The 12,725-nt window shown below is 35.7% G+C and overlaps 1 protein-coding gene across 1 annotated transcript in view; it reads left to right on the top strand.

The window, feature by feature from the left end:
* The window catches only part of LOC140734399 (E3 ubiquitin-protein ligase SIAH1A-like), a 36,167-nt gene extending 23,952 nt beyond the window's left edge, over positions 1-12,215 (top strand). Inside the window, exon 2 of the mRNA XM_073058292.1 lies at positions 8,106-12,215. Coding sequence (XP_072914393.1) covers positions 8,106-8,657 — 552 coding nt within the window. The 3' untranslated portion in view covers positions 8,658-12,215. The remainder of the gene's footprint in view (positions 1-8,105) is intronic.
* Positions 12,216-12,725: the final 510 nt, after the last annotated feature.

Here is a 12,725-nt window from a genome sequence, read left to right as displayed (position 1 = left end):
GCCTCCACATCCAGTATATCATTCTCTGCAACTTCCACCATCACCAAAGGGATCCTACACCATTCACATCTTTGCTTTCACCCCACCCCTGCTCTGTTTTCCACAGGGATTGCTCCCTCTTTGTTGATTTGTCCATCCCCACTAACCTCCTTCCTGGCACTTATGCCTGCAAGCAGAAGAAGTGCTACACTTACCCATACGCCTCCTCCCTCACCTTCATTCAGGGCACTAAACAGTCCTTCCAGGTGAGGCAACACCACATGTGAATCTGTTGCAGTTGTCTACTATATCTAGTGCTCCTATTGCAGTCTACTCCACAGTGGTGAAACCCGACATACATTGGAGGACTGCTTTGTCAAGCACCTTTGCTCCATCAGCTAAAAGCAGGATTTCCGCTGACCAATCATTTTAATTCCAATCTGCATTCCCAATCCAATGTGCCAGTCTATGGCCTCTGCTTCCACAATGAGGCCACTCTTGTGGTGGAAAGCAACACCTCATATTCCATCTGGTTAGCCTCAAACCTGATGGCATTGAATATTGACTTCTCCAGCTTCTGGTAAATTTTCCCCCTTCCCCCTTTCATCTTCAGTTCCCCACTCTGGCTCCCGTCTGACTGTTTTGCTTGCCCATCACCTCCCTCAGGTGCTCTTCCTCCTTCCTTTTCTCCCATGATCCACTCTCCTATCAGATTTCCTTTAGTCCTTTACCTTTCCCACCTTTCACCTCCCAGCTTCTAAACTTCATTCCCCTTTCCTTTCCAATATTAAGAGTCTTTGCCCAACAGTCTACACTCTATTCCTCTCCATAAGTTCTGCGTGACCTGTTGAGTTCCTTCAGCACTATGTTTGTTTTGTTAGGGTTTTTGTTGTCAATGTGTTGATTTCTGTTATCATTTTGGGGGAAAATGAGCCAAAGATGATAACTTCTTTAAAAGATTTCTCAGATTTAACCAATGGTGGTTTAAAAAAATACATTCTAATTTCAAAATATCAATATAGAGACTGTAGAATGGACTGAGTTCATTGTGGGAAAAGAACTCCCAATTCCCATATGGAATAAATAATGCAAGTGACAGCAGAGTAATACATTTATTTAATGGACCATACCCTTATGGCATAAAAGCAAAGTGCTAAGCTTCAGTAAAACATTGTGATAGGCAGCTTTTTTCATTCTTCAGCAAGGGTGTAATATATATGACCTGCAGTTGATGCATTAATGGTAAAAGACTTTTGGAAGATGGCAATGCAAAATTCATAAGATAATGGAATATATAATATATCAAAACAGGGAAAGGTGATACTAATGCTCAGCATCATTGCAAGACAGTATGTCTTCCTCACTGTAGTTTAAAGTAAAATTAACTCTAAAATTCCATTGTTATTGACAGTGGTGTAGTAGTGAAGGATTTTTTTTCCAATTGAGTTAGGAGAATTACTATTCTGGAGTGCTTCTTAATTGCAAGATGTATTAACAGTTCTTCAGAATAATTTATGTTGTTTCTGTAAAGCGGTATCGGGAAGGCTGCAATGTTTAAGGTCACCATTGCAGATTTGGCATTGGGAAACTTATTGGTGAATCAGCTGAAGATGTGTGGCTTTAAGACATTTTTCAGAATTAGCCATAGCAGTGGCCCATGACTGAGAATTGACCAACCACAGCCATCTTCCTTTTGAGCTGGATAGAATTTTTCCTACTTAACTGCAATTTTGTTGGGAATTGTGATTAAATGCTGCTCAGAAGTTGAGATCAGTCATCCATTTACACCTGAAATTTAACATTCATCCATGTTTGGACAAGGGTGTTAAAAGGCACCATGTGATATGCAAACTGAGGTGGGAGAGTATTTCTGAGACACTTGAAATAAAGGTGGTAATTAAGTTATGAGTATACTTACCTCTTTTATTGAAAATTCTTTTACATTTGTCTTTTTTAATATTGGTTCTGAAATTCACAAACTGTACTTTGACCTTGGTACACAAATGTTAGGAAGTTATTTCTGAAGTTAATACATTATCTTCCAGTGTTAAAATTTAAATTATTGTGACTCCATTGTAAGCATAATTGGATCCTTCATATAGCATCAGTGGAATTTCACACAGCTGTGAGTTAAAACAGGTGGTGTAGGGTATGAAATGTGTATTTAGCTTTAGTTAGATTGTTAATTGGATTGGTGCGTTAACAATTTAAATCTGTGGTTTGACAGTTTTCCTTATCTACAGATACCTAGGAGACAAGCTAAGTACCATCAGTTTGTGACATAATTCATTTTTTTTAATTTAGAGATACAGTGTGGAATAGGCCCTTCTGGCCCGTCAAACCACACTGCACTGCATTTCCCAACCATCTCATTTTAACCCTAACCTAATCATGGGATTAGCCCAGTATTAACCAATTAACCCAGTATGTCTTTGGACTGTGTGAGGAAACTGGAGGATCTGAGAAATCTCCATACAGATGACTTGGGAATTGAACTCTGAATTCCGCCCCCAGCTGAAAAAGCATTACATTAATCACTACGATACCATGGCACCCAATTTTTTAATATGTTAATATTTTCTGCAGGTGACATTAAATCCTAAACAGGGCTTTGCAATTAAATGGTAACTTTGAGATGCCACTTTTTTTAAAAACAAAGCTGTGTTTACTGACTATACTGTCCCAGTATTCCCTCTTAGTTTCATGTTCCATGATGGATGATCCCATGAAAATTAATCCTCCAGTTTAAAATGCTTTTACCGAATTTACAAACTAAGCCCTTTTGAGCAAGTTGTCTTCTCGTTTAGTTGTTTCACCTTTTAAGAGATTGATCACTACCCAGTTGTAATTTTTCTTTCATCCATGTTTCATTCAGAGAGGGAATGCATTTGTCACTGAGAAGAATAAATTCTGCTGATTATATTTAATGCACATTTTTGAAGGCAATGTTCTAATATCCTTTTATTTTAGTGATTCATAGAAATATTAGAGTAGGAGTGCAATTTACTTGTATCAAATCCTTGCTGACTTGCCCCAATCAAAATATGTCCAAGTTACTGCTAACTCTGTACCTAATTATCATTTCTGAAACTTTACCTAGTATCACAGTTAAACTAACTTGGTTGTAGCTACTAAATGAAGCTGTAGTATTTACTGTTATCAGATTTTTGGAAAGCTAAATTCATAGGTAATAATGGGCGGGGATTTTGCAATTTTGTCCTCCCTTGTCTCAAATGTATTTGCATTCCAACTCAACCAGGTGATCTATGCAAATTAAGTACAGTCAGTCTTTGTAGGTCCTTCTCATCTTTCTTTTGAGAGTCCAGCAATCTTGATAAAATACTAGGTACCTTAGCCATGACCTCTGCCTCCAAGAATATTTTTTTTGTTTTTTTTAATCAACCTCTGCTCTAACAGTCCTTTCACAGCTTAGTTTTTAAAAATTCCCTTTATACTTATTGCCTATCTTGTGCTTTTTTGATTATTTTGTTTTTGTTTTCTCCCCCTATATAATTGGCCTGGTTTTCCCTTTGTTGTTAATGTGTCATTTGTCCTTGTTTTCTGCTGTAGTTTGGTCATTCAGGGAGAACTGTCTTAATTTCCTTGCCCTTCAACCTCTAAAGAATGTATGTTGACTTTATCTGAATTATCACACGTTATGCCTTTGTCCTGTTAAAGGTCTGCTGCCAATCTTTGTAACTTGCCTGGTTCAGGTGGGGGATGAACTGTGGCACATAACAGTGCTGCAGTAGGTAGTGTAGTGTGCCAGCCACCCAGTTTTGATCTGATCCCCTTTACTATGTGAGCTTTTTAGGTGCTCTCATTTCTTTCCACATCCCAAACATGCTAGTAGCCTTGAGCAATTGCTACTGCAGGCAGATTGGAATCTGAGGTAGTTGTTAGAAACATGAGAGAATGGGTTACAGGGAAAAATGAGAGAAAAAGATTGGTGAATTTGATGGGATGAGCAGCTGTTGCTTATGTGGTAAGGAAGTGTACTTCTAAATGTGTTTTAGGTTGGCATTATCAATATCCTCTATTTTTAAATGTGGAGCAATAATTGTTCTCCCTTCCCTCCCTCGTCACACCTCATTCCCTAGGAATAAGTCCAGCAGTGTCTTCTTTGGGCTGGAAATCTACTAATCAAAAGAATTCTCCCGAATATTATTCAAAAATGTCTCCTTCTATTACCTTCAATGTTTTTATCAGGATAATAAAGGTTCCCCATTATCATTACTACACAGCTTTACTCATCTCTAATTTCCCTGCAGATTTGCTGTTCAATCTCCTAACTGCTAGTTGGTGACTAAAAGAATTTTCCCCAGTAGTGTAATGGCTTTTGTTTCATATCTCTAACCAAGTAGATTCTAGACATGGTCCTTCTTTCTGGAGTTGTTATATTTTCATTAATACTGACCTGCATTTCCACTTTTCTTCTTTCCCCTGTCTTTTCCGAACAACTTCTGCTCAGATTTATTTAAAAACTAATCCTCACTTTTTCAGCCAGATCTCCATTATTGCCGCAGTTTAATCCCATGTGGTTAATTGTGCCTGCAGCTCACCAATCTTGTTTAATATTCTTTGTGTCAAATGCTTGCAACATTTCAGAATGTTACCATTTTCACATATTAATAATTTAATATTTTGTATTGTTTCTTTTGGAATATTGTTTCTGTTGTAGATATGCACCTGCAGGTATGCATAATTAACAGGTGAAATGTTATTTTGTAGTTCTGGGCATTCAAAGTTGTGCCTCGCATCAGTCATTTCCACTATTAGCGGTATATCAGAGCAATCCACTTCAGTTGGAACCAGTTCACATATGTGATTAGTCTCGGAGGTTAGGATTCAACAGTGAATTCTCCAGGGTGTTCTAAACATCACATTTAAGATGGGAGGTCTAATTAGATGGTTTTTCTCTTGAAGGATCACATGACTGTCAAACTCTACTCTCGATTGGTTACCTTGCTGCTGCAGATATATTCCAATCCCTAGTTTTATTTGGGGAGAGAAAGCAAAAGTATACTATGCTGTTGAGGAAGGGATTGTGAATATTTATTTCAAATGTACTGTTTCTTTACTGAGTCTTGATACCTCGATGGTTGTGATGTTCTGCTTTGCTCAGTGTTTCAATCTTGTGCTGGATCTTATGCATTTGCAATGTCAGTTCAACAAAACAAGACGATCACTATCATCCTCAGCACGACATGTGTGTAAAGTGCACCCAGAGCACAGGCATCTGGTGAGTCCTTGTATCAACCAGAAAATGTTCTTTTCATTCTTTTGTGATATTAGCAAGCTTTGCATTCGATGCTTTAGAACACAATTTACATTATTTTTGCTCTGAAATATCTTCATTATTAATGAGGTGCCATTAGAGGGTAATGACTAACACATTAACAAGCTAACCTTTTGTGTGCCTTTTGATTGAGACTCTGGATTAATCATTCTTCGCTAATGGTAATTAGCATAGAAGAGACTTATTGACAATCTTGGCAGTTTCTTTTTTGTTAGAATAGTGTGTTAAAGTATCTAGTTGAAACAGTGGGTGCATTGGACTAATTTAGTTGCCTCATTAAAAAAGCTGTTATGTAAATTGGGAGTAAACACCTTTTTTAAAAAAAGCATTGCTTTTCCTCCAGAGATCGGTTCATATAGCAGAATCACTAGGGAGTATGTTTCTAAGGAATTTTTATGTCATCCTTTATGCCAGGTAGTAAGCAAACAAGAAAAGTAGTTTCTGCTTTGCTGATTTAATGTCTGTGTTGGAACTGTTTAAAATTGATGGGCCACCTCATAAAGATAAGTAGAGGAGTTCAGTGAAATAATTAATTTGCATAGTAGATGTTAAATTATATACATATTTACAATGATTTTAAATTAAGTACATGTTTTTGATTTAAATTATTTACAATACTAAATGTTTAACAAATCATGTTCAGGAAGAAGTGTATATTTGCCATTTTATTTCCCCCAAAGCTTGCTGCTTTCATTCTGTGGACAGACACCTAGTTTTGTTTTCCTTTTAACATGTAGCTCCTTTGGGCAAAATAATACTTGTAGTTTAAATGTTTTGCTATGCCAAATATTGCCTATCCCTTGATAGTATACAGAATTAAAGCTACTTTTAGGTACCTTTCAAACAGTTATAGAAATTAATAATCTTTGCACCCTTTATGCAACAACTAATGACGTTATTTTACTTGCTGTGTTGTCCTCATAATTAGGAAGCTAATGAATTGAGAGCATTCGCTGAAAACTAATATTTTGGTGGTCTGATTTGTGATTTTTATAACAGATGATGCTATATCTCATCTTTAATTGCAATAAGTTTTAAATTTTCTATAAAAAGTGCTTTTTGTGCATTTACATAATATTTTATTACACTTCACCCTCAATAATTAAAAAAGTTCTATGCAAATAGAGCATGTTTCCTTTCTTTACACCATTAGGATAGACTGTTTCCTTAGTTATTTGACATGTCTGGCTTCTAATTTTTGTTTCCTAATAATGAGTTTTCTGAAGGTATCATTGATTGTCTTTTGGGGACAGCTTGTACTGATATCTTCAAATAGATGCATAAAATGGCAAATGAACTTTACAAGTCAGGCACAGGAATCATGAAGGACCAAACTTAAGTTCTTATGGTGCATCATTTCCTTTTCAATTGAAATATAAATTACTAATGCTTTCTAATTCCATTTGAATCAAGAAATGTAGAGTGTTTTTGAATACACCTGCAATGGTCCATACAAAAATAGAATTTTGAATGTTAAAATGGTAGGGATTAAAGAAGTCTTTATTTTGAGTAATTTTGCTTTAAAAGTGCTTTCAAACAGAACTAGTATTTTAGTTGCCCATTGAAAATTGTAAAAGAATACTAATATTTTAAAATGGCTCCAAAGAAAATGATTTGCTGTTTTTTAACAGCTTTATTTTTTTTAAAAAAAAGATGATTTGGGTCATTGAGGTAGAGGACAATTGGTAGTTATGTAGGATGAGTCATTTAGTCTACACTTGGTCTCACTCACTCACACTGAGCTCCAAATGTGATTGCGGTTGGATTGCCATCTTTGCCACACCTGGAAGCACTGTTTCAATCTCTGGTAGGTGGTGAGGGAGGAGGGGATGTACCTCCTGTGGTTACTAGGAAAATTGCAAGGAGTGAGTGAGGCAAGTGAATGGAGTTGAACAGCCCAGGGAGTTGTCGACAGAGTGGTCCCTGCAGGGGTGGAGATGAGAGATGTGATGAGAGGTGGACAATTGGAAATGAAAGATGAAGTGCCGAATGTAGCTGGTAGTATTGTGAAAGACAAGGCCTAAAGAAACTATTGTTCATTAAGATTTACTTTACTGTAGTTCACGTTTAGTATTTACCTTTTCATGGGTACAGTATTTTCAGTCTGGTTAAATCTCAACTTACTGAACTCATCATAATTTGTGCATTATAGTTTTGTAGAAATTAGTTCAAAATGTTCCATTTTCCAGTGTTGTACTAACTTGGTTTTCAGCTGAACATTGAATAAATTTGTAGAATGATCAGTTTAGAGATGTTATGTTATTGTGGTTTCACTTTTTGTTTAAAATGGTACAACTTCTCTTCAGAAATTAACCCTTCGTGCTGAAATGTTTGCCTAATAAATTTGGAAGTTTTTCCAGTTTTGTCCTGTTCTTTTTTTCACTGCTTTCTGTAGCAGCTGCGATTAAGATCTGGTGCAGTGAGACCTGAGTATATTTAATGTCTTGGAAAGCTGAATATGCCAGGAGAGATGAACCATTAACTGCCATCTATATTTTAGATGCCAAACCAATTTGATTTTTGATGCTGGGTCTATGAGCAATGCCCGGCTGGTGTAGTGTTAACTTTTAACACCATTTTTTCCACATCTTAACTGGTTATATTTTAAAAAGAAATTTGTATTTTATTTTAACCAGAACTTAAAAATAACATACTGAATTTTGAGTTTTGTACCAATTTTGCTGTTATGTTTCCTGGATATGCATTGTAAAATGATTTATTGTATTCATTTTACTAATTAAACATTTTTCCCTCCTGTCCCACCTCTCTGCTTCCAAACACCAACATCTACCCCCTCCCCCCTCCCCCACCCCACATCCTAATGTAGTACGCCTCGGCTGGATGTCTCTTGTCATTGCACCATACAGAAAAGCCAGAACATGAGGAGGTGTGTGAATTTCGCCCATACATGTGCCCGTGCCCAGGAGCCTCCTGCAAGTGGCAAGGATCATTGGAGGCAGTCATGCCTCATCTCATGCATGCGCATAAAAGCATTACAACGCTTCAAGGCGAGGACATTGTGTTTTTGGCAACTGACATCAATCTTCCTGGTGCTGTGGATTGGGTTATGATGCAATCCTGCTTTGGCCACCACTTCATGCTGGTGTTAGAGAAACAAGAGAAGTATGAAGGCCATCAACAGTTTTTTGCTATTGTCCTTTTGATAGGCACGCGTAAGCAAGCTGAAAACTTTGCCTACAGACTAGAATTGAATGGAAACCGTCGACGCCTCACATGGGAGGCTACTCCAAGGTCTATCCATGATGGAGTTGCAGCAGCAATCATGAATAGTGATTGTTTAGTTTTTGATACTTCTATTGCTCATCTTTTTGCAGATCATGGGAACCTGGGTATTAACGTTACTATCTCAATGTGCTGAATTGCATTGTTATAATACAGCTGTTTACATGCAACCAATAGAATGTTTTTTATTGAGGATGCAGTAGGCAAAAGAATGCAGTTCTATATACTTCTAAGCACCTTGCTTGTGTAATTGGTGCTAGCCCATTTGACTGCTCCATGCGTGCATGTTGTGGAATGTAATGCTCAGCACGTTCAAGGCCTGACTAAAAGAAGGTGGAAACAAAACCAAGTTGATGCAGCTGTTTTCTAAAATGGTCCTTTCAAAAACAGATGTCTTTTCCTGCTTTGTGTTTCTTTAAATTTACTTGAGGCAAGTTATTCAAGATGTATTTATATTACGGGTCCAGTGTATAGAACTACATTATATGCCACATCAGTACTTAAATGCAAAGCCAGTAGATGCTTGTGCCTATCTTAAATATGCTTCAGGATGACAGTATCTTAATAGATATTTATGAAAATCGGTAATGTTGAATTATCATGGAATGAGTTTATTCTGTGTTTATTACAACAAAATCCATTTGTCATGGCAATTTTTTTTGAGTGAAAGGGCAAGAACAAAATTGCAAAGAGCAGCAATGAGGATTTTTTTTACACTTGTTGATAAATCAAGCTTCAGCATTATTCAATGCTGTTTTATTTACAGAAAACTTTAATTTCTGTTGTATCAACTTGTATCAGATTAGGTTCTAGTCAAATTATTTTTTTATTAAATTGCCTATTAAAATATGAAAACAGTGACTGCAGTTTCACATTTTGAATAATATGTTCATCGTTTGTAGCTTAAACAGAAGCTGGTGGAGCCCATAACATGTAGGCATATTGCCCAGCTTCATGGCTGAATTACATAAGTCACATTTGCTTTGCTGATTAATTTTTAAATGAGATTGAAATGCTAAAAAAATTATAGAGCCAGCCAGTATTCATTAAAGAATTAGCTGTTCGCTTTAAGTTTTCTGACTTCTAAATTATATAGAGCAAAACATTGTTTGAGTTGAAATTGTTTTGGAATTTAACCAACATGCTAGCAGAACACTACAGAACCAAGACTAAGTGCTTGGAAACATGCTTGATTTATCTACTTCAGTTGATTTAACTTTGTAAATGTTAAACAGTGGTGAATTAAATGTTGTGTGACCTCCTCTTGTTTTATTTTCATTCCCCCCGCCCCACCTACCTCCTCAGGGAGGGGAAATAAAACTATTTAATGCTGCACATCCAGTGGGTTAATAACCCTTTGAGACTATAACTCTGGTACACATATGACCTCACTTTGTTTTATTAGTTATCACAACCTCTTTACCTTCAATGCCTCTCTTCCCTCACATACATTCTTGACTTTAACTCTCACAGTTTAAAAAAAAATTGCACCAAACCTGTTTTGATTTATTTACTGTTTCTCTGTATGAATGATGTCCCTTCACTCAGATTTAAAACAAAAAAAGTTTTTCAAATGTATGTCATTTTTTAACATGATGGTTTGGAGTCTGGGAATTACACTCATTTCCCAGCTTTGTAAAGAACAACTGGAACAAATGATGAGCCTGTTCACTCTAATGAAAGGGTGTACCTTTTCTACTGTCATCTGGAGAACATACTTGTAGCACATTCTGACACTGCCTGCTATAATTTGATCTTTCTAATGTTGGGTTTGTTTCAGATCCAAATCCCTGACACAAAGTCTATATGATATAAAATATAGTTAAAATATGTAATATAAGGCACATTGGTCTAAACAAGTGGTATGAAATTCTTGCAGCTGCATTTTATTAGTCCTGAAATTTTGCCATTTTACGCTGAATGTTAGCTTAATTTTGGTAATTATCTTTGAGATCACCTGGAATTCTAAACAATCCTTTCTTTCTTTCTACCCCTGGGTAATTTCACACACACACCCTTGAAAATAAAATAAAATTTTCTGCACACCTAAGTCTAAAGCTGTAGCTTTGCAACATTAGTATCAGTATATGATCGATGCATTGACAGTTTATCATTGTGAAGGAAAGAACATAATTAAAGATGAGTCAAATAGATTCAGATAATGCTGTGGCAAAGAAGATGAAGTCACTTTTGAACAACATCTGATTTTTTGTTTCAAGTGGGCGCAAGATTTTCCTGTTAGCACATGATCTGGTGAAAATCAGTATTTGCAGCTAGGGCTAATTTTTAAAAAGTTGATGCTCTAACACATCTTGGACTAGAACCAGCAATAATTATTATGCTCTTGTTATGTTTAAGTGTACCTGTTAAAACCACACCCTACATTGTGGAAATATTTTGCACAGAGTGAGGGAGAAATTTTTTAAATGAGATGTTAGATTATTTAATCTTGTGTATAGTGTGATCATTCTGTCAATCCCCACCACCTACCTTATGTTTTACATTCTGGACAGGTTCTCTAGTTTTACAGGATGGTAATCTGTAAGAGGGATAATTGTGTTTAATAGATATTTGCTAAAGATTTCAGTAACCTGCTTTTGTTTAACTTTAATTTTAAGATTTTAAGGCTATGTGAAATTTAGCTAAAACAATATAATTTATAAATTACTTCTGCAGTCCAAACAGAACAATCGTTATCTTATCCTCCATATTTTAAATTGCTGATTATGACATTCTTGATTTGAACAAATAAATTTCAATTCTAATGGCCACTTCAAGAAACCAGTCTTCTAAATAGAGCAAAGAGTATTTTCAGGCATATAGGTCATTTTTCCTCCCCTACATATCTCTTGCTTTCTTCCCCCCCAACCATGATCAGTTTCTCTACTCCCCAATTATTGATTCTGTGGTTTAGCATGACCAAATATTTGAAATGCACCATTATGTAAGAAATGGTGTCCTCTAAATTTTAATCTAACCTTCTCTCCTTCCAGGCACTGATGAAGAATCCAACCGAGATATGAGTAGGGCATTCATGTTTTCCTTACTAAAACAGTCCATGAAACTACCCAATTGGAAATATTATCTGTTGGTTGGATCATGAAAAGTTAGTAAATGAATTCTCAGTCTTGATGTAGTGATAACATTTTGAGATTTGTGATTTGCAGAATTTGATCAATTTTAAAGAATATAAGATTAACCTAAACAGAGTGAAATCATAGATATCAGTGTTTAGTCCAGTTTATTACTTTATTCAATTGCAGTACACCTAGTTCAATAAAACTCAACAGGATGTCTGTTGCTTTAAATGTTGTCAAACATGGTAGTTTATACTGTATGTTTTTAAAGAATTACTTTTAGTAATTATGCTAATGTGCATTTTTGAATTCAAATTTGGATACTGTGGATTTCCTGTTGAGCAGGTGTTAACATTTGTATTGTAAATTTTTTGTTTTGTTCTATTGCTATTTTTCCTTTCTATGTATATTTTTGTTGTACTATAAGAACAATTAGCTCTGTTTAAAATAAATTTGTTTAATCGTTATCAAGAATGGCTGTTAAACACAGTAAAACTTTAGTTTTGAAGTGACCACTCTTTTTAATCAGGAATACTGTTCTGTACTAGTATAAACCTATTTCTTCGCTATGTATCCAAATTGCAATGAAGTAATTAAAACAATTTAAATGGATATTATCCATTTCTGTTCATAGTATTTAATTTTTTCCCAGGTTTCTTGTTAAGATGTTCAATATTCCTGAGTATATATTGTGGTATAGTTTGTGTAACTGAGTTCAGGTTTGAGGAGCTGTGCCACAATGCAGAAATAATTCCAGGTTAGATCTCCCATCTTAATCTTACTGAGATGTTTTATAGGGCCATACAGTTGATATCAGTGTTCCTGAATGAAACAAAAATTACCTAGATTCTTATACCCATTTATCTTTTTTTTGTGAACAGGAGGCAAGATTAGTCATCCAGTGATACTGATTATTTAAACACAAATTTCTTGAACAGTAACCTACTCAGCAATTGCCTTAACTTTTGCTGGGTTACCTGAGTCCACTACTGAATTTCTGGGAAAAGGGAATTTCAAGAACTAAATTTACAGTATCTTTCCTACAAGTTAGGATAAATTCTGCGGAACTTGTTTTTTCTTAAACAAATACTGATAGTTTTTGTACCAGTTTGCTTTTCAGAGTAAAA

The sequence above is a fragment of the Hemitrygon akajei genome, chromosome 10 (assembly GCF_048418815.1).
Source record: "Hemitrygon akajei chromosome 10, sHemAka1.3, whole genome shotgun sequence".
Taxonomy (NCBI): Eukaryota; Metazoa; Chordata; class Chondrichthyes; order Myliobatiformes; family Dasyatidae; genus Hemitrygon; species Hemitrygon akajei.
Note: the sequence above shows the minus strand (reverse complement) of the source record. Positions and strands in the feature narration are given on the sequence as shown.